Below are 27,206 nucleotides of genomic sequence, written 5' to 3' on the forward strand. Positions count from 1 at the left end.
TTTATTTTTGTAGTAAGAATCTCTGTAGACAATGTTACCTTATATTTTTTTAACTTTTATTTAATGAATATAAATTTCCAAAGTACAGATTATGGATTACAATGGCTTCCCCCCCCCCCATAACTTCTCTCCCACCCACAACCATCATCCATTCACATCAAGATTCATTTTCAATTATCTTTATATACAGAAGATCGATTTAGTATATATTAAGTAAAGATTTTAACAGTTTTCACCCACACAGAAACACAAAGTGTAAAATACTGTTTCAGTACTAGTTATAGCATTACTTCACATTGGACAACACATTAAGGACAGATCCCACATGAGGAGTAAGTTCACAGTGATTCCTGTTGTTGACTTAACAATTTGACACTCTTGTTTATGGCATCAGTAATCACCCTAGGCTCTTGTCATGAGTTGCCAAGGCTATGGAGGACTTTTGAGTTCGCCGACTCTGATCTTACTTAGACAAGGTCGTGGTCAAAGTGGAAGTTCTCTCTCCTCCCTTCAGAGAAAGGTACCTCCTTCTTTGATGACCTGTTCTTTCCACTGGGATCTCACTTGCGGAGATCTTTCATATAGGTCTTTTTTTTTTTTTTTTTCCAGAGTGTCTTGGCTTTCCATGCCTAAAATACTCTCATGGGCTCTGCAGCCAGATCTGAATGCCTTAAGGGCTGATTCTGAGGCCAGAGTGCTATTTAGGACATCTGCCATTCTATGAGTCTGCTGTGTATCCTGCTTCCCATGTTGGATCGTTCTCTCCCTTTTTTATTCTATCCGTTAGTATTATTTTCAGACACTAGTCTTGTTTATGTGATCCCTTTGACTCTTAGTCCTATCATTATGATCATTTGTGTACAGAAATTGATCACTTGGACTAGTGAGATGGCATTGGTACATGCCACCTTGATGGGATTGAATTGGAATCCCCTGGCACATTTCTAATTCTACCACTTGGGGCAAGTCTGATTGAGCATGTCCCAAACTGTACATATCTTCCCTCTCTTATTCCCACTCTTATATTTAACAGGGATCACTTTTCAGTTAAATTTCAACACTTAAGAATAATTGTGTATTAATTGCAGAGTTCAACCAAAACAATGTTCCCTGATATTGCCTGCATTGGAAGTAGATCACTCCTGCTTCCATGTCTTTGCTAAGCCACTGCTCCACACCAAGTTTCTTAACAATAAAGTGCCACAAATTAGTTTCAAGATTGTAGCCTACAACCACCACTGTTTTAGTGCATGTTGGTGTTAGCAGTGACTCTCTGTAGGTGAATTGTTGGTTCTTGTGATGGCTTTCAGTCGCTAACAGCCCTGGGTTTTGGTATTACATTCATCTTGAGAAAGTGGAAAACCAAAAGATGTTTTGTTATCTGTCAGGGAAGAGTGCCATTGCTAACTTCCACATGCTACAAATGTCCCCATCATTCTCTTTGTACATACACACAGAGTCCAAAAATCACCAAGACCTTTGCCTATTTGTTAGTGAAATGAAATTTATAAAAGGAATTTTTCTTTGTTGCTCAGTCCTACTCCAGTCCTCAGACTGTCTGGTCGACTATCAACCTGTTGGTCTGTCACGAACCCCTGTGAGACACCTGGTCTCTCCGTTCTAAACCACCTGTGGTATCACTTCCGTCCCACTCCACCCTCAGAGGCAAAGATACACACAGATGTCTCCCGCTAAAGTTGGTTTATTTTATTGTGTCCACAATCTACTCTGCATGTTAGAGCTCATGGCTGTATGCAGACAAACTCCCCACAGACATTCATGGACTAAGTCATTGGCTGCTGCCATTATCAGGGAGTTTCTTTTGATCTGTGGGAGCTCATCGTAGATTATTTGCTTACTTGTTGGCAACTTCAGATTTCTTCTTATTCCTATAGTAAAATACTAATATTGTTGGTTTTTTGGTTTTGTTGACAGCTTGAGGATTTTGTTGGACAGTTAACTTCACCTTCGAGAGTATCTTCTGAATCTGGCATGGGAACAGGGAAAGAACGGAAGATCATTAGTTTAGGGGAAGATAATAGAAACAGGATGGCGATTCCAAGATGGAGGAATAGGGAGGGAGTTTACTGCTCTAATCTAGGGGAACATAGTTAGAAATAAAAGAGGAGAGAGTGCAGTTTCAGGGAAGAATTGGGGAGAAAACTGGAGAGGAAACTACTCACAATTTTTTTTTTTTTTTTTGTGAGGGATACTATGGATCCATGTGGAGGGTGTGGATGCCCACAACTCAGACTCCAGCAGCTGAGAGACTCAGCACCAGCTTTGGAGAGGGAGGTCAGACCAGACAGCAGCAGCCCAAGCCACTGGGAATAAAGCTGCAGGAAGAGCCTGGCAAGTGTTTGATACAGAGCCCAGTGGGAGATAGTGTACCTGCCAACCTAGACAGGAAAAGAAGGGAGGGGGCCTGCTTCTCTCTCCCCGCCACCCAGCCCTGGCATCTTTGTAATAGATGAGAGAAGGCAGAGGCACACTGAACGCACATGAAAACTGTGGCAGTTTGTGTCCACATGCCCAGCTACCAACTGAGAGGAGACGCCCAAGTCTTGTTGGGAGAGTTGACGACGGGGATGGGCAGTTGTCACTGTGGGAGCCTTGTGTGCTGGGATGGACTACGAAAACACTGGTGGTGTGTGGGAGGGCACAGCGTGTGGCTGGGTCTCTGAGCAGTCACTGACTGCCTGGTGAGAGTCATTGTTGTGGGACCCATGCTCACACTGAGGACTGCACACATCCTTTGTGTGGTTCTTTTGGCAGCATGGATGAATATTGCACCCACTGAGGCTGGCGTCAAGGCATTGGACTCCATGGAGGAGAGGCGGTGAGTATGAGATTATACCAACAGAGCTTATCACACCCTCCCCTCTGATTAAAAAAAAAGAGATTTACCACGCCCAAATTGAGTGTTACCCTGGACACTCCCCTCAGCATGGAGCACTGAACAGAGCTCCCAGGTCACACCCAGTGCACACCTCTGGGTAGTCACTGAAAGAGCAGACACTCCACTCAGCCACATAGGCATAGTCCAAAGATAAAAGACATCACAGGAAAAAAAAGCAAGTATCTCCACAAATGCCTAAAAATAAATGCAGAAATTCAAAAAATAAGAATAAAGAAGACAGCATGATGCCCCCAAAGGAACACAAGGAACACAACACTTCAATACTAGGATGTGAGATTAAGAGATTGATGAAATGCCAGGAACAGAATCCAAAAAATTAATCATAGGATTACTTAGAAGTAATCAGAAGCAGTTCCATGAATTAAATAAAACCATACGTGACATGAATGAAAATTTTCCCATGAAATTGAGATGTTAAAGAGAAATCAAAATGAAATATTAGAAATGAAAAATTCAATAATCAAATAAAAAGAATGGGTTATCAAAGAAGGAGGTACCTTTCTCTGAAGGGAGGAGAGAACTTCCACTTTGACCATGGCCTTGTCTAAATATGATCAGAGTCAGTGAACTCAGGGGGCTTCCATAGCCTTGGCAGCTCATGACAAGAGCCTAGGGTGATTACTGAGGCCATAAACAAGAGTGTCCATTTGTTAAGTCAACAACAGGAGTCACTGTGCACTTACTCCTCATGTAGGATCTTTGTCCTTAGTGTGCTGTACATTGAGATTTAATGCTATAACTAGTACTCAAACAGTATTTTTCACTTTATGTTTCTGTGTGGGAACAAACTATTGAAATCTTTACTTAATGTATGCTAAACAGATCTTCTGTATATAAAGAGAATCGAAAATGAATCTTGATGTGAATGGAAGGGGAGAGGGAGTGTGAAAGGGGAGGGTTGCGGGTGGGAGGGACGTTATGGGGGGACGCCATTGTAATCCATAAGCTGTACTTTGGAAATTTATATTCATATTCTGTCTTTGCTACTTGCAAATAAAGATGTCAAAAATATCAAAAAAATAAAAATAAAAAGAACCAGTGGAAAGCGTTCACAAGAGACTTGGTGAGGCAGAAGAAAGAATATCTGAGTTAAAAGGCAAATCTGTGGAAATTTTAGAGTCAGATTGAAAAAAAGAAGAATAAATTAGAAAGCTAATAAAAAGTGTTGGAGATTTATGGGATACTATCAAACTACCTGACAAACAGGTCTTAGGAGTTCCTGAAGGTATGAAAAGAGAGACTGAATTAGAAGGCCTTTTTAGTAAAATAATTACAGAAGAATTCCCTAACTTAGAGAAAGGGATGTACAAGTACAGGAAGCACATAGAACTAATAGACATGACCAGAAAATATCTTCACCACAACACATTTTATTCAAAATCTCTGGAGTAAAATATAAATGATTAAGATGTGCACAAGAAAAATGCCAGATTACTTTCAGAGGCTCTCCAATTAAACTCACAGCTGAGTTCTCAACAGAAACCTTACAGGGTAGAAGGGAAGGATGAGACATAGTCCAAAAGTTTAAAGAAAAAAAAATCAAGCCAGAGTATTGTTTCCTGCAAAGTTCTCATTTATGAATGAAGGTGAAATAGAATATCCATAACAAACAGAAATTTAAAGAATTTGTCACCACTCGTCCAACCTTATAAAAGATGTTTAAGGATGTGTTACACACAGAAGCAAGGTGTCACTATTAAAGAAGGTGAAAGCAGAAAATTTCCCAGAAGTCCAAAAGAAATCCAAAGGAAACAATAGGAATATTTATAGAAAAAATGGCACAGCCAAGTCATTACTTATCAATAGTTACCTTGAATGTAAATGGCCTCAAATCTGTAGTTAAAATATACAGATTGGTTGGTTGGATTTAAAAGAAAAAAAAAATCTGTTCGCTGCCTACAAGAAACACATTACACCAACAAAGATACACCCAGACTGAAAGTGAAAGATGGAAAAAGATGTTCTATGTTAATGGTAAGCAAAAAAGGGCAGGTGTTCCCATTCTAATAGCAAACAAAATAGAATTTAACACAGAAACAGTTAAAATAGAATAAAAAGGGGAGGCACTACTTAATGATTAAGGGTCAATTCAACAGGAAGATGTGATTATACTAAATATATACACACCCAAATACAGAGTGCTTGTCTATGTAAAAGAAAAGTTAACGGATCTAAAGGGAGACATACACTCCAATATAATAGTAAAAGGGGACTTCAACACCCTACTTTCATCAATGGACAGATCAACTAGACAGAAAATCAACAAAGAAACAACAGAGCAAATTGACTATAGACCAAATGGACCTAAATGATATCTACAGAACTTGTCATCCTACAGTTGCATAAAACTCATTCTTCTCATTAGTGCATGGAATTTTCTCCAGGATAGACCACATGCTAGGCCATGAAGCAAGTCTCAGCAAATTCAGAAAAATTGAAACCATACCATGCATCTTCTCTGACCACAATGGAATGAAACTAGAAGTCACCAACTCAAGAATGTCTAGATCATTTGCAAACACACGGAGACTGAACAACATGTTCCTGAATGAACAGTGGATCATAGAAAAAATAAAGAGCAATCAAACAATTTCTGGAAACAAATGAAGATGACAAGAGAACCAATGTAGCTAAAGTGATTTTCAGCAACAGAAAAAAGCCAAAGACATCACAAAATGTGATTTCAAGATATACTACAGAGCAGTTAGAATCAAGCAGCCTGGTACTGGCACAAAAACAGACATGTAGACCAATGGAACAGAACAGAAAATCCGGAAATCAATTCAGGCATCTACAACTATTGCATCTTTGACAAAGGAGCTAAAATCAATCCCTGGAGCAACAACTGTCTATAAGAAATGGTGCTGAGGAAACTGTATCTCCATCTGCAGAAGTTTTCAACTATACCCATACCTATCTAACACCTTACACAAAAATCCACTCAAAATGCATCAAAGACCTAAACCTATGACCTGATATCACAATTTACATTGGGGAAACACTGAACAAAATTGGCATAGCAATGTTTTCTTGAAAAAAAAAAAAAAAACAGACCCACAGGCAATCAAAGCCAAAATAGACAAATTGGATTACATCAAATTGAGAAGCTTCTGCACTGCAAAAGACACATTCAGCAAAGCAAAGAGGCAACCAACAGAAAGGGAGAAATTATTCGCAAGCCATGCAATTGCTAAAGGATTAATGTCCAGAATATGTAAAGAGCTCAATAAACTCAACACGAACGAAACAAGCAATCCATTTATGAAATGGGCAAAGGACTTGAACAGCCATTTTTCCAAAAGAGGAAACCTAAATGGCCAACAGACACATGAAAAAAAGGTTCAGGATCACTAGCTCTCAGGGAAATGCAAATCAAAACCACATTGAGGTTTCATCCCACTCAAGTTGGAATGGTTCGCATACAGAAAACAACAAAGAACAAACCCCAGGGAGGATGTGGGGAATAAGGTACCCTGGTCCACTGTTGGTGGGAATGTAGTGGTGGGAATGCAGTGGTGGAGTGTTGTTGGGAATGTAGTTGGTGGGAATGTAGTGGTGGGAATGTAGTGTTGCAGCTACTATGGAAAACAGTATGGAGGCACCTCAGAAATGTGAGTGTAGGCCTGTCCTATGATCCAGCCATCCCACCTGTGGGAATTTACCCAAAGCAAAAGAAATTGGCATATGAAAAGTTATCTGTACCCTCATGCTGACTGTAGAACAATGCACAATAGTGAAAATACGGAATCAACCCAGATGTCCATCAACTGCTGATTGGATAAAGAAATTATGGTATATATACACCATGGAGTACTTTTCAGCTGCTAAAAAATGAAATCTTGTCTTTTGCAACAAAATGGATGGAACTGGAAATGATTGTACTTAGTAAAATAAGCCAGATCCAAAAGACAGATAGCATATATTTTCCCTGATCTGAGGTAACTAATGGAATAGCTGAAATGTAATGTATTGGAGTGAAAAAGAATTTTGAGATTTGATGTCTTTTTATAGTCCTTGTCTTTCCATTAAGGAACAGTGCTTTTTTTTTCTTCATACTATTTTTGAAATCTTTTAATTAGTTTAGGGTTAACTGTATTGTCATTAAGTAAACTGAAAATAGAGCTATGTAAAAATTAAGAGTGGGATTGTGAGAGGGAAGAGGAAGAAGGGTTGGAGTGTGGTCTGCTGGGAGAGTAGGAGGAAAATGTCACTATGTTCCTAAATCTGTATATATGAAATACACAAAAGGTATATAACAAATAACATTTGAATAAAATCCAAGCCAATCAAATCCAACAACACATAAACAAGATAATTCACCCAGGCCAAGTAGGATTTATGTCTGGTATGCAAGGATGGTTCACATTTGCAAATCAATAAATGACACGACATTAACAAACTAAAGAAAAAAATACCATATGATTATGGTAATAGAAGCAGAGAAAGCTTTTTGATTAAATTTGATTAAATATAGCATCTTTTTATGGATGTAAACATTAAGGAATTTACTTATAGAAGAAACATTCCTCAACAAAATCAAGGTAATTTATGACAAACTCACAGCCAGTATCCTACTGAATGTGGAAAATCTAGAAATATTCCCATTAACATCATAACCAGACAGGCATCCCACTCTCACCTATGCTCTTCAAAATATTCCTGGAAGATTTATCCAGATCCATTCAGAAAAAAAAAAAAAAACAACAAGATTAAAGGGATAGAAATTGGGAAGGAGAAAGTCAAACTATCCCTATTTGTGGATGACATGATCCTGTATTTAGGGGATCCAAAAGACTCCACTAAGTGGTTATTGGAACTCATACCATGGTGGGTTAAATGGAAGAATACAAAATGAACACTCAAAAATCAATAGCTTTTGTATACACAGAAAATGCCATGGCTAAGACAGAACTTTTAAGATCAATCCCATCTACAAATTGGGAAGGTGGTACTCAAAATATACCTATTTGCAGATGACACAATTCTATATATATGGGATCCAAAAGACTCCACTAAGTGACTATTGGAACTCACAGAATATTTTGATAATGTAGCAGGATGTAAAGTCAAGACACAAGAATCAACAGTATTTGTATACACAAACAAAGCCAGGGCTGAGATTGAACTCCTAAGATCAATTGCATTCACAATAGCTACAAAAAAAAATCAAATACCTTGGAATAAATTCAACCAAGGAAGTAAAATATCTCTACAATGAGATTTATAGAACATTTTTAAAGAAATTGAAAAAGACACAAAAAAATGGAAAATCTTCAATGTTCATGGATTGGAAGAATCAATGTCATCAAATGTCCATATTACTGAAAGCAATGTGATACCGATCAAAATACAAAGGACATTCTTATCAGATACACAAAAAAACAATGCTGAAATTTATATGGAAACACAGAAGACCCCAACTATCTAAGGCAATCTTAAACAATGAAAACAAAGCCAGAGGTATCACAACACCAAATTTCAAGACACATTACATGGCAGCTATAATCAAAACAGCCTGGTACTGGCACAAAAACAGATGGATAGACCAATGAAACAAAACAGAAATGCCAGAAATCAACCCACACATCTCCAAACAAGTTATCTTTGAAAAGGGAGCTAAAATCAATCCCTGGAACAAGGACAAACTCTTCAACAAATGGTGTGTGAAAACTGGATCTGCACATGCAAAAGTATGAAATAAAACCCTAACCTTACATTGTACACAAAAATCCACTCAAAATGGGTGAGATAACTAAATCTACAACCCAAATTATTAGAGAGAAATGGGGAAACCCTGTGAGGCATAGTCAAAGACTTATTGGAAAAGACCCCAGAGGTACATGCCATGAAAGTCAAAATTGACAAATGGGATTACATCAAATTGAGAATCTTCTACACTGCAAAAGAAACTCTCAGGAAAGTGAAGAATCAACTGACAGAATGGGAGAAATTATTTGCAATCTAGGCAATAACTGATAAAGGATTTATATCATAAATATATAAAGAGCTCAGGAAATTCAACAACGAACAACAACCCAGTTGAAAAATGGGCAGAGGAACTCAACAGAAATTTTTCAAAAGAGGAAACCCAAAGGACCAACAGACACATGAAAAAATGCTCAGGATCACCACCCATCAGAGAAATGCAAATCAAACCCACAATGAGGTTTCAGCTCACCTCCATTAGAATGGCTTTCGTATAGAAATCAACAAACAACAAATGCTTGTGAGGATGTGGGGAAAAGGTTCCCTAATCCATTGTTGGTGGGAAAGTAAACTCATATAGCCACTGTGGAAGACAGTATGGATATATCTCATAAATCTGAAGATAGACCTACCATGTGACCTAAGCATCCCACTCCTGGGTATTTATTCATGGGAAAAACAAATCAGCTTAAGAAAGAATTATCTATACCTCCATGTTTATTACAGCTCAGTTCACAATAGCTAAGATATGGAATCAACAAAATGCTTGTAAATTGAACACTCAATTGGGAAAATATGGGATATGTACAACATGGTATGGTACACAGCCCTAAGATAAATGAACTCCCTTCTTCTGCAATGTTACAGATGCAGCTAGAAAACATACTAAGTAAACTAAGGGAGTCCCAATAGGGCAAGTACCATTTGTTCTCCCTCACTGGTGGTAACTAAAGGAGCACCTAAAAGGTAATCTATAGAAGTGAAATTAACACTTTGAAATGCAAAGACTTTGAACAGTTCTTGCCTCACTCACTGAGGAACTGTTTTTTCTCATACTGTTTGTTGAACACTTTACTTAGTATATAAAGTTAATATTATCTGTATAAAGTTAATTGAAAATTGATCTCAGTAAATAGTAAGAAAGGGAATAGGAGAGGGAGGAGGAAGAAGTGTTGGAGTGAGGGTGGGAGGGCTAGTAGGGTGGGAAGAATAACTATTGACCTAAAGTTGTATTTATGAAGCACATGAAATTTGTACACTATAAATAAAAGGTTTCTGGGTGAGAAAAGAAACAAGGGGTACAATTGAGGAAGAGATTTGTGCCAGAAAAGGTCAGGGTAGGTGTGGTAGGATGGGGATCTATGGGGAAATAGAGGAGGAACTTGGGTAGTATCGTTTTACCTTTTCCTTTTCTTTATCATCCAATTGGTCGGGCATGCTCTGCTCCTCCCCATCTTCAGCACTTGAGGTTGGCTCTTCAGTGCTCATGATGGAATGGGGCTTATCTGTTTTAGAAAACTGAGCAACACAGGTTACCTCAGGCCTCTCAGAGACACGCAGTGCTCCCTCCCAGGGCCACAGCCCTACTCATATATATACACCCGAGGACAATGAGGAGTTACCTGCTTTACCTTTTTTGGTAATGTAGGCACTGATGGCAGCCAATGGGATGCCTGGGCTGGCTCTGACATCATAAAGCCTAGCAACTGACATGTCATTGGGCGGGGTGGTGGGGAGAGCCAAGAGAGGGCAGCTTCATGTGGCCACTTCTTTAACACCCCCTAAACATGCACCCCAGGCTGATCTACACCTCCCCTCATCTTCCTATAGTCAGTTCTCCTGGTTCCCATGGCAGGGTAAGGGGATTCCCTAATGTTCCTCACTATGGCCACACCTATCAGTGGTTCTTTGTATGTCTCCCAGACCTCACCAGTACCAGTTTTTGGATGTGTCACATAAACTTCCTCCAAAGTAAAGTGGCTACTCTGTGAATCATCTCATTTTCCTCCTGCAGTTACCTCTTAGACACCCTGAAGACCTTTCACTTCTTGGCTATTGCTAGGCAACTTTGCCCTCCAACTTCTTTTTGCCAACGTCCACTTAGAACTCTTGAGTTTTCTATTACCAGTTAGAAGTGAGGGTCTTTAATCTGTCAACCTTCAGTGAATAAACTTTCTCTCCCTGGTGTCTGACACTAGTTTCAAATCAGAGCCTTGTACACATGTCAGTAAATAGAGTACCCTGAAATGGATATTGCCAGCATAATGGCAGCAGGTACTCATATGCTACATGCTGTTCTGGGTATTTACACACAAGACTGTACATCCTAAGACCAATGTACAGAGGGCTTGGGGAGCCGGGCAGATGGAGATCACCTTTGTACCTATCAGAGAAGCTGCCTAGTGTGAGAAGAGAATAAAATGCATGAAGATTGGAAAGGGACAAGTGGAAGTTGCTCTCTTCCAAGACTACGAGAGAGTCTAGGGAGAACATTTGATCTGAGAACAACTTCTACAATAAATACTGAGTTAACCTGGATTGAAAGACTCATAATCTATACACAAAGTATTCATTTATACATTAGCAGGGTTTAATTGCAAAGTGAATGCAAAAACAATGACATTGGGACATTTGGAATATCATAAAATATAAACTACTTACAAAGAAAGGTAATCAAAGATAGGAGTCTTACATTACAAAATGTACAATATATTGCAGAGGTATAATGGCATAAAGGAACAAATGGAGAGCTGTACTTTGCTTATGAGTTGGAAGATACAATATTGTATGATGTCATTTCTTCCCCTATTCACCTGTAGATTCAACCCAATCTCAATCAAAATCCAGAAAGTTTTTTAATAGAGGGACTAGCATTGTGGCATAGCAGGTAAAGCTATTGCCTGCAATATCGATATTCCATATGGATGGCAGTCAGTTTGTGTCCCAGCTGCTCTACTTCTGATCCAAATCCCTGCTATTGGCCTGGAAAAAGTGGTGGAAGATGGCACATGTGTTTGGATCCCTGACACACTTTTGGAGACCTGGAAGAAGATCCTGGCTCCTGGTTTTGGCCTGCCCTAGTGCTGGCCATTGCAGCCATCTAGAGAGTGAACCAGCAGATGGAAAATGTCTCTCTCTCTCTCTCTCTCTCTCTCTCTCTCTCTCTAGAACTCCAACTTTCAAATAAATAGATAAATATTTTTAAAAAGTTTTTAAAACTAATTTCCTGGATGACTATAATATTCCCATCAGAATGCAAAGGAAGTGGAAAAGAAGTAATAACTTATTAATAGTGGTGATCTGATTACCCTCAGGATTGTATCAGTGTCCATGTTCTAGTTTTGACAGTGTGCAGTGACAGTGTCCTGGAGATTTTCCTACTGAAGAGGCTGAATGCAGGAATATTTTCTTGAGCATCCTTTGAAATTTCCAGTAACTCTATAACTACTTCATAATAAAAGTCTAAAAACTTAAAAGAATAAGAGTGGATGAAAGCTAGAGTGGGCAATCATGCTGATTTCTTCAACAAGTCAACACTGGTCGCATTCTCTTTAGGAATTCACAGTATAGGACTATGGCCTCGATTCTTGTTTCAGGGTTTGCCCAGCCCATGTGGGATATGGACACCATGATATAGCACACAGCCGTAAAATAAATGAAATCCTATAATTTGCAGTGTTATGGGTGAAAATGGAAAACATACTAAGTAAAATCAGTCAGTGACAACTACTATTTGTTCTCCCTCACCTGTGGTCAATAGTAGAGCACCTTAAAGGTAATCTGTAGAAGTGAAATTGATACTTTGAGATACAATGGCTTTGAACAGTCCTTGTGTCGAATGTTGAGGATCTGTTTTTTATTTCCCATACTATTTGTTGAATCCTTTACTTAGTATACAGTTAATCTTATGTGTATAAAGTTAATTGAAAATAGATATTAGTACAAAATAAGAATGGGGATAGGAGAAGGAGGAGGAAGTGTGGGCGTGTGGGTGGGAGGCGGTAGGTTGGGAAGAATCATTATTTATGCTATGTATGAAGTGCCAAAGTTTGTATTCCTTAAATAAAAGGTTTCTGGGTGAGAAAAGAAACAAAAAGGAAATGAAACAATTAAGGAAGAGATTTGTGCCAGGAAAGGACAGGGTAGAAGTAGTGGGATGGGGATCTATGGGGAAACAGAGGAGGAACTTGGTAGTATCGTTTTACCTTTTCATTTTCTTTATCGGTTGATTGGCCCGGCATGCTCTCCTCCCCCTCTTCCGGGCTTGAGGTTGGCTCTTCAGTGCTCATGATGGAACAGGGCTTATCTGTTTTAGAAAACTGAGCAACACAGGTTACCTTAGGCCTCTCAGAGACACACAGTGCTCCCTCCCAGGGCCACAGCCCTACTCATATATATACACCCGAGGACAATGAGGAGTTACCTGCTTTACCTTTTTTGGTAATGTAGGCACTGATGCAGCCAATGGGATGCCTGGGCTGGCTCTGACATCATAAAGCCTAGCAAATGACATGTCATTGGGCGGGGTGGTGGGGAGAGCCAAGAGAGGGCAGCTTCATGTGGCCACTTCTTTAACACCCCCTAAACATGCACCCCAGGCTGATCTACACCTCCCCTCATCTTCCTATAGTCAGTTCTCCTGGTTCCCATGGCAGGGTAAGGGGATTCCCTAATGTTCCTCACTATGGCCACACCTATCAGTGGTTCTTTGTATGTCTCCCAGACCTCACCAGTACCAGTTTTTGGATGTGTCACATAAACTTCCTCCAAAGTAAAGTGGCTACTCTGTGAATCATCTCATTTTCCACCTGCAGTTACCTCTTAGACACCCTGAAGACCTTTCACTTCTTGGCTATTGCTGGGCAACTTTGCCCTCCAACTTCTTTTTGCCAACGTCCACTTAGAACTCTTGAGTTTTCTATTACCAGTTAGAAGTGAGGGTCTTTAATCTGTCAACCTTCAGTGAATAAACTTTCTCTCCCTGGTGTCTGACACTAGTTTCAAATCAGAGCCTTGTACACATGTCAGTAAATAGAGTACCCTGAAATGGATATTGCCAGCATAATGGCAGCAGGTACTCATATGCTACATGCTGTTCTGGGTATTTACACACAAGACTGTACATCCTAAGACCAATGTACAGAGGGCTTGGGGAGCCGGGCAGATGGAGATCACCTTTGTACCTATCAGAGAAGCTGCCTAGTGTGAGAAGAGAATAAAATGCATGAAGATTGGAAAGGGACAAGTGGAAGTTGCTCTCTTCCAAGACTACGAGAGAGTCTAGGGAGAACATTTGATCTGAGAACAACTTCTACAATAAATACTGAGTTAACCTGGATTGAAAGACTCATAATCTATACACAAAGTATTCATTTATACATTAGCAGGGTTTAATTGCAAAGTGAATGCAAAAACAATGACATTGGGACATTTGGAATATCATAAAATATAAACTACTTACAAAGAAAGGTAATCAAAGATAGGAGTCTTACATTACAAAATGTACAATATATTGCAGAGGTATAATGGCACAAAGGAACAAATGGAGAGCTGTACTTTGCTTATGAGTTGGAAGATACAATATTGTATGATGTCATTTCTTCCCCTATTCACCTGTAGATTCAACCCAATCTCAATCAAAATCCAGAAAGTTTTTTAATAGAGGGACTAGCATTGTGGCATAGCAGGTAAAGCTATTGCCTGCAATATCGATATTCCATATGGATGGCAGTCAGTTTGTGTCCCAGCTGCTCTACTTCTGATCCAAATCCCTGCTATTGGCCTGGAAAAAGTGGTGGAAGATGGCACATGTGTTTGGATCCCTGACACACTTTTGGAGACCTGGAAGAAGATCCTGGCTCCTGGTTTTGGCCTGCCCTAGTGCTGGCCATTGCAGCCATCTAGAGAGTGAACCAGCAGATGGAAAATGTCTCTCACTCTCTCTCTCTCTCTCTCTCTCTCTCTAGAACTCCAACTTTCAAATAAATAGATAAATATTTTTAAAAAGTTTTTAAAACTAATTTCCTGGATGACTATAATATTCCCATCAGAATGCAAAGGAAGTGGAAAAGAAGTAATAACTTATTAATAGTGGTGATCTGATTACCCTCAGGATTGTATCAGTGTCCATGTTCTAGTTTTGACAGTGTGCAGTGACAGTGTCCTGGAGATTTTCCTACTGAAGAGGCTGAATGCAGGAATATTTTCTTGAGCATCCTTTGAAATTTCCAGTAACTCTATAACTACTTCATAATAAAAGTCTAAAAACTTAAAAGAATAAGAGTGGATGAAAGCTAGAGTGGGCAATCATGCTGATTTCTTCAACAAGTCAACACTGGTCGCATTCTCTTTAGGAATTCACAGTATAGGACTATGGCCTCGATTCTTGTTTCAGGGTTTGCCCAGCCCATGTGGGATATGGACACCATGATATAGCACACAGCCGTAAAATAAATGAAATTCTATAATTTGCAGTGTTATGGGTGAAAATGGAAAACATACTAAGTAAAATCAGTCAGTGACAACTACTATTTGTTCTCCCTCACCTGTGGTCAATAGTAGAGCACCTTAAAGGTAATCTGTAGAAGTGAAATTGATACTTTGAGATACAATGGCTTTGAACAGTCCTTGTGTCGAATGTTGAGGATCTGTTTTTTATTTCCCATACTATTTGTTGAATCCTTTACTTAGTATACAGTTAATCTTATGTGTATAAAGTTAATTGAAAATAGATATTAGTACAAAATAAGAATGGGGATAGGAGAAGGAGGAGGAAGTGTGGGCGTGTGGGTGGGAGGCGGTAGGTTGGGAAGAATCATTATTTATGCTATGTATGAAGTGCCAAAGTTTGTATTCCTTAAATAAAAGGTTTCTGGGTGAGAAAAGAAACAAAAAGGAAACGAAACAATTAAGGAAGAGATTTGTGCCAGGAAAGGACAGGGTAGAAGTAGTGGGATGGGGATCTATGGGGAAACAGAGGAGGAACTTGGTAGTATCGTTTTACCTTTTCATTTTCTTTATCGGTTGATTGGCCCGGCATGCTCTCCTCCCCCTCTTCCGGGCTTGAGGTTGGCTCTTCAGTGCTCATGATGGAATGGGGCTTATCTGTTTTAGAAAACTGAGCAACACAGGTTACCTTAGGCCTCTCAGAGACACACAGTGCTCCCTCCCAGGGCCACAGCCCTACTCATATATATACACCCGAGGACAATGAGGAGTTACCTGCTTTACCTTTTTTGGTAATGTAGGCACTGATGCAGCCAATGGGATGCCTGGGCTGGCTCTGACATCATAAAGCCTAGCAAATGACATGTCATTGGGCGGGGTGGTGGGGAGAGCCAAGAGAGGGCAGCTTCATGTGGCCACTTCTTTAACACCCCCTAAACATGCACCCCAGGCTGATCTACACCTCCCCTCATCTTCCTATAGTCAGTTCTCCTGGTTCCCATGGCAGGGTAAGGGGATTCCCTAATGTTCCTCACTATGGCCACACCTATCAGTGGCTCTTTGTATGTCTCCCAGACCTCACCAGTACCAGTTTTTGGATGTGTCACATAAACTTCCTCCAAAGTAAAGTGGCTACTCTGTGAATCATCTCATTTTCCACCTGCAGTTACCTCTTAGACACCCTGAAGACCTTTCACTTCTTGGCTATTGCTAGGCAACTTTGCCCTCCAACTTCTTTTTGCCAACGTCCACTTAGAACTCTTGAGTTTTCTATTACCAGTTAGAAGTGAGGGTCTTTAATCTGTCAACCTTCAGTGAATAAACTTTCTCTCCCTGGTGTCTGACACTAGTTTCAAATCAGAGCCTTGTACACATGTCAGTAAATAGAGTACCCTGAAATGGATATTGCCAGCATAATGGCAGCAGGTACTCATATGCTACATGCTGTTCTGGGTATTTACACACAAGACTGTACATCCTAAGACCAATGTACAGAGGGCTTGGGGAGCCGGGCAGATGGAGATCACCTTTGTACCTATCAGAGAAGCTGCCTAGTGTGAGAAGAGAATAAAATGCATGAAGATTGGAAAGGGACAAGTGGAAGTTGTTCTTTTCAAAGACTACGAGAGAGTCTAGGGAGAACATTTGATCTGAGAACAACTTCTACAATAAATACTGAGTTAACCTGGATTGAAAGACTCATAATCTATACACAAAGTATTTGTTTATACATTAGCAGGTGTTAATTGTGAATTGAATTTAAAAACAGTGACATTTAGAATGTTAAAAATATATAATATACTTAGAAATGTGACCAAAGACAAAGAAGTCTTATATAATAAAATTTACAAAATATTGTAGAGGTATATTAATGTCTCAAATAAATAAATGGATAGCTGTATTTTGCTTATGAGTTGGAAGATACAATATTGTATGATGTCATTTCTTCCCCTATTCACCTGTAGATTCAACACTATCTCAGTCAAAATCCAGAAAGTTTTTTATTAGTGGAACTGGTATTGTGAATAGTATTCAAGCCTTTGCCTGCAATATCGGTATTCCATATGGATGGCAGTCAGTTTGTGTCCCAGCTGCTCTACTTCTGATCCTGTTCCCTGGTAATGGCCTTGGAAAAGTGGCAGAAGATGGCACAAGTGTTTGAGTCCCTGACACCCTTGTGGGAAGACCTGTAAAAGTTCCTGGCTCCTGGTTTTGGCCTGTCCCAGTGCTGGCCATTGCAGCCATCTGAAGAATGAACCAGCAGTTGGAAGGTCTCACTCTTTATCTCTCTCTCTGGAAGTCTGATTTTCAAATAAATAACTAAATAATTATTTAAAAAGTGTTAAAAAGAAATTTGGGGGATGCATATAATATTCCCATCAGAATGCAAAGTAAGTGGAATAGAAATATCTTGTTAATAGTGGTGATACCTGAACACCCTCAGGATTATATCAGTGTCCATGTTCTAGTTTTGACAGTGTGTGGTGACAGTGTCCTGGAGATTTTCATACCTGGTAGGCTGGATGAAGGAATATGTTCTTGAGCATCCTTTGATATTTCCTGTGACTCTAAAATTATTTTAGATAAAAGTCTAAAAATTTTAAAGAATTGAGTGGACTAAGGATAGAGGTGGCAATCATCTTGATTTTTACAACAGGTCAACACTGGCCTCAATCTCTTTAGGAATTCACATAACTTGATAATGAAAGAAAATAGAAAATATAGGGCTAGGGCCTCAATTATTGTTCCAGGGTTTGTCCAGTCCACATATCTGCACATTAGACCTCAGAAATTAAGGAAGGACTACTAAGGCGTCCCACACTACTCCTCAGATAAGAAATGTATAACATCCCCATGAGTACCATCAAAGCACTATCAAAGAAAGATGATGATGTTTACAAAGATATGTCTTTTTCTTAGTGAATCCTAGATGCTGTCTAGTGGTTCCCACTTCTGTTATTCAGTGCTCACAGGCCAACTTATAAGTGATTTTTTTAGTATGTGTGTAACTCTTGTTTGTATCCTGAAATGCCATGTGATAGAAAACTCAATAAAGATCCAACATGGGAAGTGGGATACACAGCAGACTCATAGAATGGCAGATGAACTAAATAGCACTCTGACCTCAGAATCAGCACTTAAGGCATTCGGATCTGCCTGAAGAGCTCATGAGAGTATTTTAGGCATGGAAAGCCAAGACACTGTGGCAAAATAAAAAAAGAAGACCTAAATGAAAGATCTCTGTGAGTGAGATCCCAGTGGAAAGAACGGGGCCATCAAAGAGGGAGGTACCTTTCTCTGAAGGGAGGAGAGAACTTCCACTTTGAATATGACCCTGTCTGAATAAGATCGAAGTCGGCGAACTCAAAAGGCTTCCATAGCCTTGGCAACTCATGACTAGAGCCTAGGGAGATTACTGATGCCATAAACAAGAGTGTCAAATTGTTAAGTCAACAACAGGAGTCACTATGTACTTACTCCTCATGTGGGATCTGTCCTTAATGTGTTGTCCAATGTGAAGTAATGTTATAACTAGTACTGAAACAGTATTTTACACTTTGTGTTTCTGTGTGGGTGCAAACTGATGAAATCTTTACTTAATATATACTAAATCGATCTTCTGTATATAAAGATAATTGAAAATGATAATTGAAAGATAATGGATGTGAATGGAATGGGAGAGGGAGTGGGAGATGGGAGGGGGGCGGGTGTGAGGGAAGTTATGGTGGGGAAGCCATTGTAATCCATAAACTGTACTTTGGAAATTCATATTTACTAAATAAAAGTTAAAAAAAGAAAACTCAATAAAGAAACCACAAAGAAAACTTCACAGGCAAACTCTATCGCGTAGTGCAGATCAAACCCTGATTAGAATATTTGACAATAAGGGCCTTCCATTATATTTGATAGTCATATCCCACTTGCTCTACTGGACCCGGGTATCCCTGAGAACAAACCCCTTGGCTTACTTCGGATGGTTGGGCTGAAACAGTGAACAGAAGTCAGCCCTAGAACAGAGACCATCAAGTCAGGCATCAGCTTTCCAATGAGCACATGTTCTGCATTCATCACTGTGTACCATGTGGGCCACAGACACACCTAGACCAATGCTTGTGCTGCACTTTTGGAACAAAGTTGTACTGATGCATGCCTTCCCAAATGTACATTCCACATGTGGCATATTGGGGGAATAAGCCCCCGAATAATAGAAAAGAACCCAAACCCCTTAAATCACATAATTGAAAAGTCAGTTCTACAGTGCTCAACATTTTCACATTTTATCCTCTAAGCAGCCTAAGGCTAAGAAGTATAATTCTTCATTGCCATGCCTAATATGAAATACGCTTTAATGCTACATGATACATGGAAATTTTACTTTGCAATGAGAAGGACTTTCAGGTGCACCTATCAAAGACAGAGGGAAATGCATTGTGATTTATTTTGTTTTCATTTTTTTTTGTAGTTTTATCTTTTTTCCCCAAGGACTGAAAACTTGAAAAAATATTCTTTTATCCACAGAGGATATTTGAGAATCTTTTCTGGAAGTCAATGATAGATATTTAAATAGTTTGAGGGAGAACAGGAAATGTGGCTATTAGAAGTATAGATATTTTTATTTAGTATAATTTATTCTTCTTGTTTTAATTGGTTCATGTTATCAGTGAACTGATAGAATATAACAGAGAACTGTAATTTGCCACCGTGTTTATTTGTTACCCTCCACACCTATACAGAGGACAGGTACTTGCTGTTTTACTCATATTTTAGACTCAGTTTTTTTTTCAGCATCTTCTGGACTTTAAGCAGAAAGACCCTTGTGAGGGTCATCTCAAAGACAGCAACTGGAACTGTGTCCCCAGGTCACTGCAGGGTGACTCCCCTAGGAGTCTCCTCCCTCTCACTGACATGGATCCATCAAAGTGTTTTCTTTTTCACTATAGGTATGTCTTTGCTATGTGAAGCATCAATTTATCAATATCTAAAGCCTTATTTAAATGACACAGGTCAGGATATTGTAAAACCCAGTGGTGTTGTGATCGAGGCAATAGAGCGATCCCTGCACATCACACACAACCACCTCAAGACCAGGCAACACTCATTCAGGTCAGAAAGAGCTCTTCTTTCTTGCCGGCATTTACTGCCTGTCTACCAACTAGAGGTGCTGTGAACGTGTGCTCTTTACAGATGGCAACACACTCACAAGGCACACCCAAATTGGCTACAGACACTTGTGGTCACCACCTCATTGACACAAATATTAAAATGCATTGAAAACATTTGTTTCAGAATTACCTTTCCAATCATTAATATAAACAACTTCTTCCTGCTGGTTTTTGTATAGTGCGTTCCACTGTATGGAATGTTTTCCCTTTACAGAGCTTCTATTTGTGACACAGGAGATGGGGTGGATCCATTCATGTTTGCATTCATCAGAGCCAATCACTACCTTGTGCAGTTGGATGAACATATGCAGATCTCCCTACTAACAGAGCTGATTTGTTCCCTCCATGGGGACACAAGCATCCTTCACATGTGACTCCTCACGCTCTTTCTGATGCCCTTCAGTCAACTGAAGTATCCCCAGTGAGTCCTGAACACACCTGAAGCATCTTGTGCTAGCCGTGATATAATCCCCTCCTTAGAGAATGGTTATGGGGGCAACAGAATGCATTTCTGAACACTTTACCAGCAGAAATCCACAAAATCTACTGAGTCCCTGTCTTGTGCCATGCACATGGAACTTGGACTGGTACATGGGTGAATTAGACATAAAGTTTTCATGGAAAATGAGGCATGACATGGCATGAGAACAAGAGTAGTTCAACAGCTGCATTGGGGTATCCAAGGCTCAAAGTGGGACAGATTACAGAAGATAGATCAAATCTATGGAGGCAGCAGTTTCAGGAAGAGCGTTTGTGGAGGGGAGATGTTCTTTAATGGGGAAGAAGGATGGGACAGAGTGGAGATGGAGGTGGAGGCTGTGGGTCCCTGAACCCTCATGGCCCTGGCCATTCTGCACTTATGGCCCTTCCATGCCCTGGTCTGCTCATTGGTGATGCTTGCAACACACCACCATGACCCCCAGGAGAGCAGGAATCACCATGTGTTCATCTCCTTGGCCCCTTCACTAGCATGGAGGAATATGTGGTATCTCACACAAGAGATGCATCCATATTGTCTCAACTAATGTTTGTGTATTGAATGAAATAAATACCAAGAGATTTAGTGACTTTCCCAAAGTCATGCACATTGGCGAGGTGGTGGAGTTAGTACCAAACACAAGAGTGCCTACCTCCAAAGCCTGAGATTGAAAGCCTGGTGTCATGTGAGCCCCTGATGAGCAGAGTAGATGCTAACTAAGGGAGAGGATCTACAATCAGAACATCACACAGTCATGGTTATCGTGTGCCTTCTTATGGGACTGGACACAGGGGTTGTCACCACAGTGAGGGAACTATGGGCATCCTAACACAGCCAAGGGCCCACCTCCAACCACTGCTAGGCTGAACATTGCAAATGAAGCAATAGACTGCCTTAAGGCAGATGAGAGCAATATCAAGGGTGACATGAGCATGAGAGTTTGAAGTCCCCTGACCTAACTGCAAATCAAAGCAAGGCCACTGCTACCTCTGCACCTTAGGTCACACTGATTAACCTTCCAGGCTCTGTTTCCTTGGGAAATAATGTCATCTGTGTCAGATGTGTGCTCTGAAGACTGACAGTGAGTGAAAAGAGCAGTGAAGTCTCTGTAACTCACTATATCTGCCCTTGTGGGTTATAGCCTCCCCCGTGAATGAACAATCTGTTCTTTTACATAAACTTAGGAGGGAAATTGGAAGGGAGTTCCCCAGCAGGAGGTACAGTGGTTAGCGCACTTTCACCAAATGGTCCTGCATGTCTAAGACTTGCTGTTGAGAGGGATCTACATGTTGACTCAATTTGAGTTAGTATGTGCCCTGGGAATGTCTATGGGGAAGTGATGATAGGGTCATCAGACCACATTCTTCACATCCACTTGTGTGGGGGTGGCATGCAGGTTGTCAACAGCACATACACACACACACACACACACACACACACATTATGTTCCAAGTGAGCAGGACACATGCCTTTGTAGGAGTCCAGTATTTGTACTACTCCCCCACCCCCCAGCTTCTAGGACTGACTCCTGCTCCTGATGTACAGGAGTCCTGGGGAACCGCAAACTTGGCACTAAGTGTCAAGGATGTGGGGGAAAAGGTATCCTGGTCAACAGCTGGTGGGAATGTAAACTAGTACAGCCACTGTGGAAGACAGTATGGAAGCACCTCAGAAATGTGAGTGTAGAACTAATGTATGATCTAGCCATCCACTCGTGGAAATTACCCAAACAAAAAGAAATCAGCATGTGAAATGTTATCTGTACACTCATGCTCATTTTAGAACAATTCACAATAGTGAAGATATGAAATGAACCCAGATGTCCACAAACTGTTGGCTGGATAAGAAATTATGGTATGTTTATAATGCATTGGTTAAAAAAATGAAATCTTGTTTTTTGCAACAAAATGGATAAAACTGAAAACAATTGTAATTAGTAAAATAAGCCAGTCCCAAAAGACAGATACAATATATTTTCTCTGATTGAGGTAACTAATGGAGTGCCTAAAATGTAATGTATGGGAGTGAAATAGATATTTTGTTTTTGAGATTTGATGTCTGTTTATAGTCCCTGTCTCTTCCATTGAGTGTTTTTTTTTTCTTCATACTATTTGATGAAATTGTTTAATTGCTGTAGGCTTAACTATATAAAAATAGATCTTTGTAAAAATTAAGAGTGGGAATGTGAGAGGGAGGAGCAGGAAGTGTTGGAGTGTGGTCTGGAGGAAGAGTAGGGGGGAAATGTCATTATGTACCTAAACCTGTATATATGAAAAAATACATGAAACTTGTATAACTTAAATAACATTTGAAAAAAGTCCAAGCCAACCAAATCCAACAACACATAAACAAGATAATTTACCCAGACCAAGTGGGATTTATCCCTGGTTTGCAAGGATGGTTGAACATTTGCAAATGAATAAACGTGATACATTACATTAACAAACTAAAGAAAAAAGCACCATATGATTATCTCAATAGAAGCAGAGAGAGTATATGATTAAATATAACATCCTTTCATGATGTAAAATTTAAGCAAATTATGCATAAAAGGAACATTCCTCAACACAATCAAGGTAAGTTATGACAAACCCACAGCCAGCAACTTACTGAATGTGGAAAAGCTGGAAGCTTTCCTACTAAGATCTGGAACCAGACAAGAATGCCCACACTCACCTGTGCTCTTTAAAATATTCCTGAAAGATTTAGCCAGAGCCATTAGGAAAGAAAACAAAATCAAAGGGATACAAATTGGGAAGGAGAAAGTCAAACAATCCCTATTTGTGGAGGACATGATTCTATATGCAGGGGATCCAAAAGATTCCACTAAGTGACTATTGGAGCTCATAAAATAGTTTGGTTAAGTGGAAGGATACAAAATAAACATTCAAAAATCAATAGCTTTTTTATACACAGAAGATGCCATGGTTGAGAAAGAACTTTTATGGTCAGTCCCATCTACAAATTGGGAAGATGATACTCAAAATATCCCTATTTGCAGATGACACAATTCTATATATATGGGATCCAAAAGACTCCACTAAGAGACTATTGGAACTCATAGAATATTTTGATAATGTAGCAGGATGAAAAGCCAAGACACAAGAATCAACAGTCAGTTTTGTAAACACAACGCCAGGGCTAATATTGAGTTTCTACAATCAATTCCATTCACAGTAGTTCCAAAATTTGAGTATCTTGGAATAAATTTAGCCAAGGATGTCAAAGGTCTCTACAATGGAAATTACAGAACATTAAAGAAAGAAATAGAAGAAGAGACCAAAAAATGGAAAATCTTCCATGTTCATGGATTGGAAGAATCATATCATCAAATTGTCCATTCTTCCAAAAGAAATTTACAGATTCAATGAGATACTAATCAAAATATCAAAGACATTCTTCTAAGATCTAGAAAAAATGTTTCTGAGGGCCGGTGCTGTGGCACAGTGGGTTTACGCCATGGCCTGAAGTGCCGGCATCCCACATGGGCGCCAGTTCAAGACCAGCTTTCTGCTATGGCTTGGGATAGCAGTAGAGGATAGCCCAAGTCCTTGGGCCCTTGCACATGCATGGGAGACCTGGAAGAAGCTCCTGGCTCCTGGCTCCTGGCTTCGGATTGGCACAGCTCTGGCTGTTGTGGCCAACTGGGGAGTGAACCAGTAAATCGAAGACCTCTCTCGCTCTCTCTCTGCCTCTCCCAGCCTCTGTGTAATTCTGACTTTCAAATAAATAAAATAAAAATCTTCAAAAAAAGGCAGGCTGGAAAACTGCTTTAAAAAAATGTTGCTGAAATTCATATGAGGTACAGGAGATCTCAAATAGCTAAAACAATCATACAACCAAAGCAAAGCGCCAGGTATCACAATACCAGATTTCAAGACATAACCAATGCAGTTATAATCAAAACAACCTGGTACTGGCACAAAAACAGATGGATAGACCAATGGAACAGAACAGAAACAGCTGAAGTTGGTCCAGACATCTACAACCAATTTATGTTTGACCAAGTAGCTAAAGCTTATCCCTAGAATAAGGGCAGTCTCTTCAACAAATGTTGCTGGAAAACTGGATTTCCACATGCAGAAGTATGAAGCAAGACTCCTACCTTGCACCTTACACAAAAATCCACTCAGCATGGATTAAAGATCTAAATCTATGACCATCAAATTATTAGAGAACATTGGGGAAATCTTGCAAGACACTGGCACAGGTGAAGAGTTCTTGGAAAAGACCCCAGAGCCAAAGGCAGTCAAAGCCCAAATTAACAAATGGGATTACAACAAATTGAGAAGCTTCTGTACAACAAAAGAAGCACTCAGGAAAGTGAAGAGGCAACTGACAGAATGGGAGAAATTATTTACAAACTATGCAACTGATAAATGATTAATAACCAGAATCTACAAAGAGATCAAGAAACTCCACAACAAAACAAATGACTCAGTTAAGAGATGGGCCAAGTACTTAAACAGATATTTTTCAAGAGGAAATCCAAATGGCCAATAGACACACACACACAAAAATGTTCTGGATCACTAGCCATCAGGGAAATTCAAATCAAAACCACAATGAGGTTTCACCTCACCCCAGTTAGAATGGCTTTCATACAGAAATCAACAAACAGCAAATACTGGTGAGGATGTTGGGGGAAAGGTATCCTAATCCACCGTTGGTGGAAATGTAAACTGGCAAAGCCACTGTGAAAGACAATATGGAGATAACTCAGAAATCTGAGTATAGACCTACCATCCCACACCTGGGAATTTACCCAAGGGAAATGAAATCAGTAAACACAGCCATTTTTATTATAGCTCAATTTACAATAGTTAAGACATGCAATCAATCTAAGTGCCCATCAACAGAAGACTGGATAAAGAAATTATGGGATATATACACTATAGAATACTACACAGTGGTAAAAAACGAAATCTTGTCATTTGCAACAAAATGGATGAATCTGGAAAACATCATACTTAGTGAAATAAGCCAGTCCCAAAGGGACAAATACCATACGTTCTCCCTGATTTGTGAGAACTAATAGAGCACCTAAAACTGAATCTATAGAAGGGAAATTGACACTACAAGAAGGGATGACTTGAGCTGCCCTTGTCTTGACTATTGAGGAACAGTTTCAGTTTATTCATTTTTTCTCTACATACTATTTATTGAACTCCTTACTTAACAAAATGTTAATCATATGTGTATAAAATCCATTGAAAACAGTTCACAGTAAAAAATAAAAATGGTAATAATAGAGGGAGGAGGAAGTTTGTAACTATAAAGCTCTTTAGTTTGCATACAACAAAAATGCCCGTCAACTGAAGACTGAATTACAAAATATGGGATATGTACAACACGGTATAGTACACAGCCGTAAGATAAAGGAAATCCTTTTTTTTTTTCAACGATACAGATGCAACTGGAAAACATCATACTAAGTAAACTAAGGGAGTCCCAATAGGACAAGTACCATTTGTTCTCACTCACCTGTGGTCACTAATAGAATACCTAAAAGGTAATCTATAGAAGTGAAATTGACACTCTGAGATGCAATGACTTTGAACAGCCCTTGTTTCAACCATTGAGGAACTATCTTTTCCCCATACTATTTGCTGAATCCTTTACTTAGTATGGAGTTAATCTTATGCGTATCAATTTAATTAAAAATAGATCTTAAAAAATTAAGAATGTGAAAAGGAGAAGGAGGAGGAAGAAGTGTGGGAATGTGGGTGGGAGGGGGAGTAGGGAGGAAGAATCACTAGGTTCCTAAAGTTGTTTTTATGAAGTGTATGAAGTTTGTACACCATAAATAAAAAGTTTCTGGGTGAAAATAGAAGCAGGGAGTAAAATTAAGGAAGAGATCTGTGCCAGGAAAGGACAGGGTAGAAGTAGTGGGATGGGGATCTATGGGGAAACAGAGGAGGAACTTGGTAGTATCGTTTTACCTTTTCATTTTCTTTATCGGTTGATTGGCCCGGCATGCTCTTCTCCTCCCCATCTTCAGTACTTGAGGTTGGTTCTTCAGTGCTCATGATGGAACAGGGCTTATCTGTTTTAGAAAACTGAGCAACACAGGTTACCTCAGGCCTCTCAGAGACACGCAGTACTCCATCCAGGGCCACAGCCCTACTCATATATATATATATATATATATATATATATATATATACCTTAGGACAATGAGGAGTCACTTGCTTTACCTTTTTTGGTAATGAAGGCACTGATGCAGCCAATGGGATGCCTGGGCTGACTCTGACATCATAAAGCCTAGCAACTGACATGTCATTGGGCGGGGTGGTGGGGAGAGCCAAGAGAGGGCAGCTTCATGTGGCCACTTCTTTAACACCCCCTAAACATGCACCCCAGGCTGATCTACACCTCCCCTCATCTTCCTATAGTCAGTTCTCCTGGTTCCCATGGCAGGGTAAGGGGATTCCCTAATGTTCCTCACTATGGCCACACCTATCAGTGGTTCTTTGTATGTCTCCCAGACCTC

At 39.8% G+C, this 27,206-nt stretch overlaps 1 protein-coding gene across 1 annotated transcript; it reads right to left on the minus strand.

Moving 5' to 3' along the window:
- Nucleotides 1–1,684: 1,684 nt before the first annotated feature.
- Nucleotides 1,685–26,843, minus strand: LOC103352048 (uncharacterized). Its single transcript, XM_008273444.3, has 5 exons — nt 26,656–26,843; nt 15,630–15,743; nt 12,832–12,945; nt 10,028–10,144; nt 1,685–1,987 (listed from the first exon to the last, which is right to left on the minus strand). The coding sequence occupies exons 1-5, from the start codon at nt 26,740–26,742 to the stop codon at nt 1,856–1,858; spliced, it is 564 nt and encodes a 187-aa protein (XP_008271666.3). The 5' UTR covers nt 26,743–26,843; the 3' UTR covers nt 1,685–1,855.
- Between the last annotated feature and the right edge of the window lie 363 nt (nt 26,844–27,206).

This window comes from Oryctolagus cuniculus, chromosome X (genome assembly GCF_964237555.1).
Source record: "Oryctolagus cuniculus chromosome X, mOryCun1.1, whole genome shotgun sequence".
NCBI classification, from domain to species: Eukaryota; Metazoa; Chordata; class Mammalia; order Lagomorpha; family Leporidae; genus Oryctolagus; species Oryctolagus cuniculus.

Bases quoted from the DNA above. Each gene is read 5' to 3' on its own strand.
- LOC103352048 (XM_008273444.3), bottom strand. From the start codon at position 26,742: ATGAGCACTGAAGAACCAACCTCAAGTACTGAAGATGGGGAGGAGAAG. The intron at 15,744-26,655 runs GTAAAACGATAC...TGTGTTGCTCAG, and splicing joins CCGATAAAGAAAATGAAAAG to TTTTCTAAAACAGATAAGCC. The intron at 12,946-15,629 runs GTAAAACGATAC...TGTGTTGCTCAG, and splicing joins CCGATAAAGAAAATGAAAAG to TTTTCTAAAACAGATAAGCC.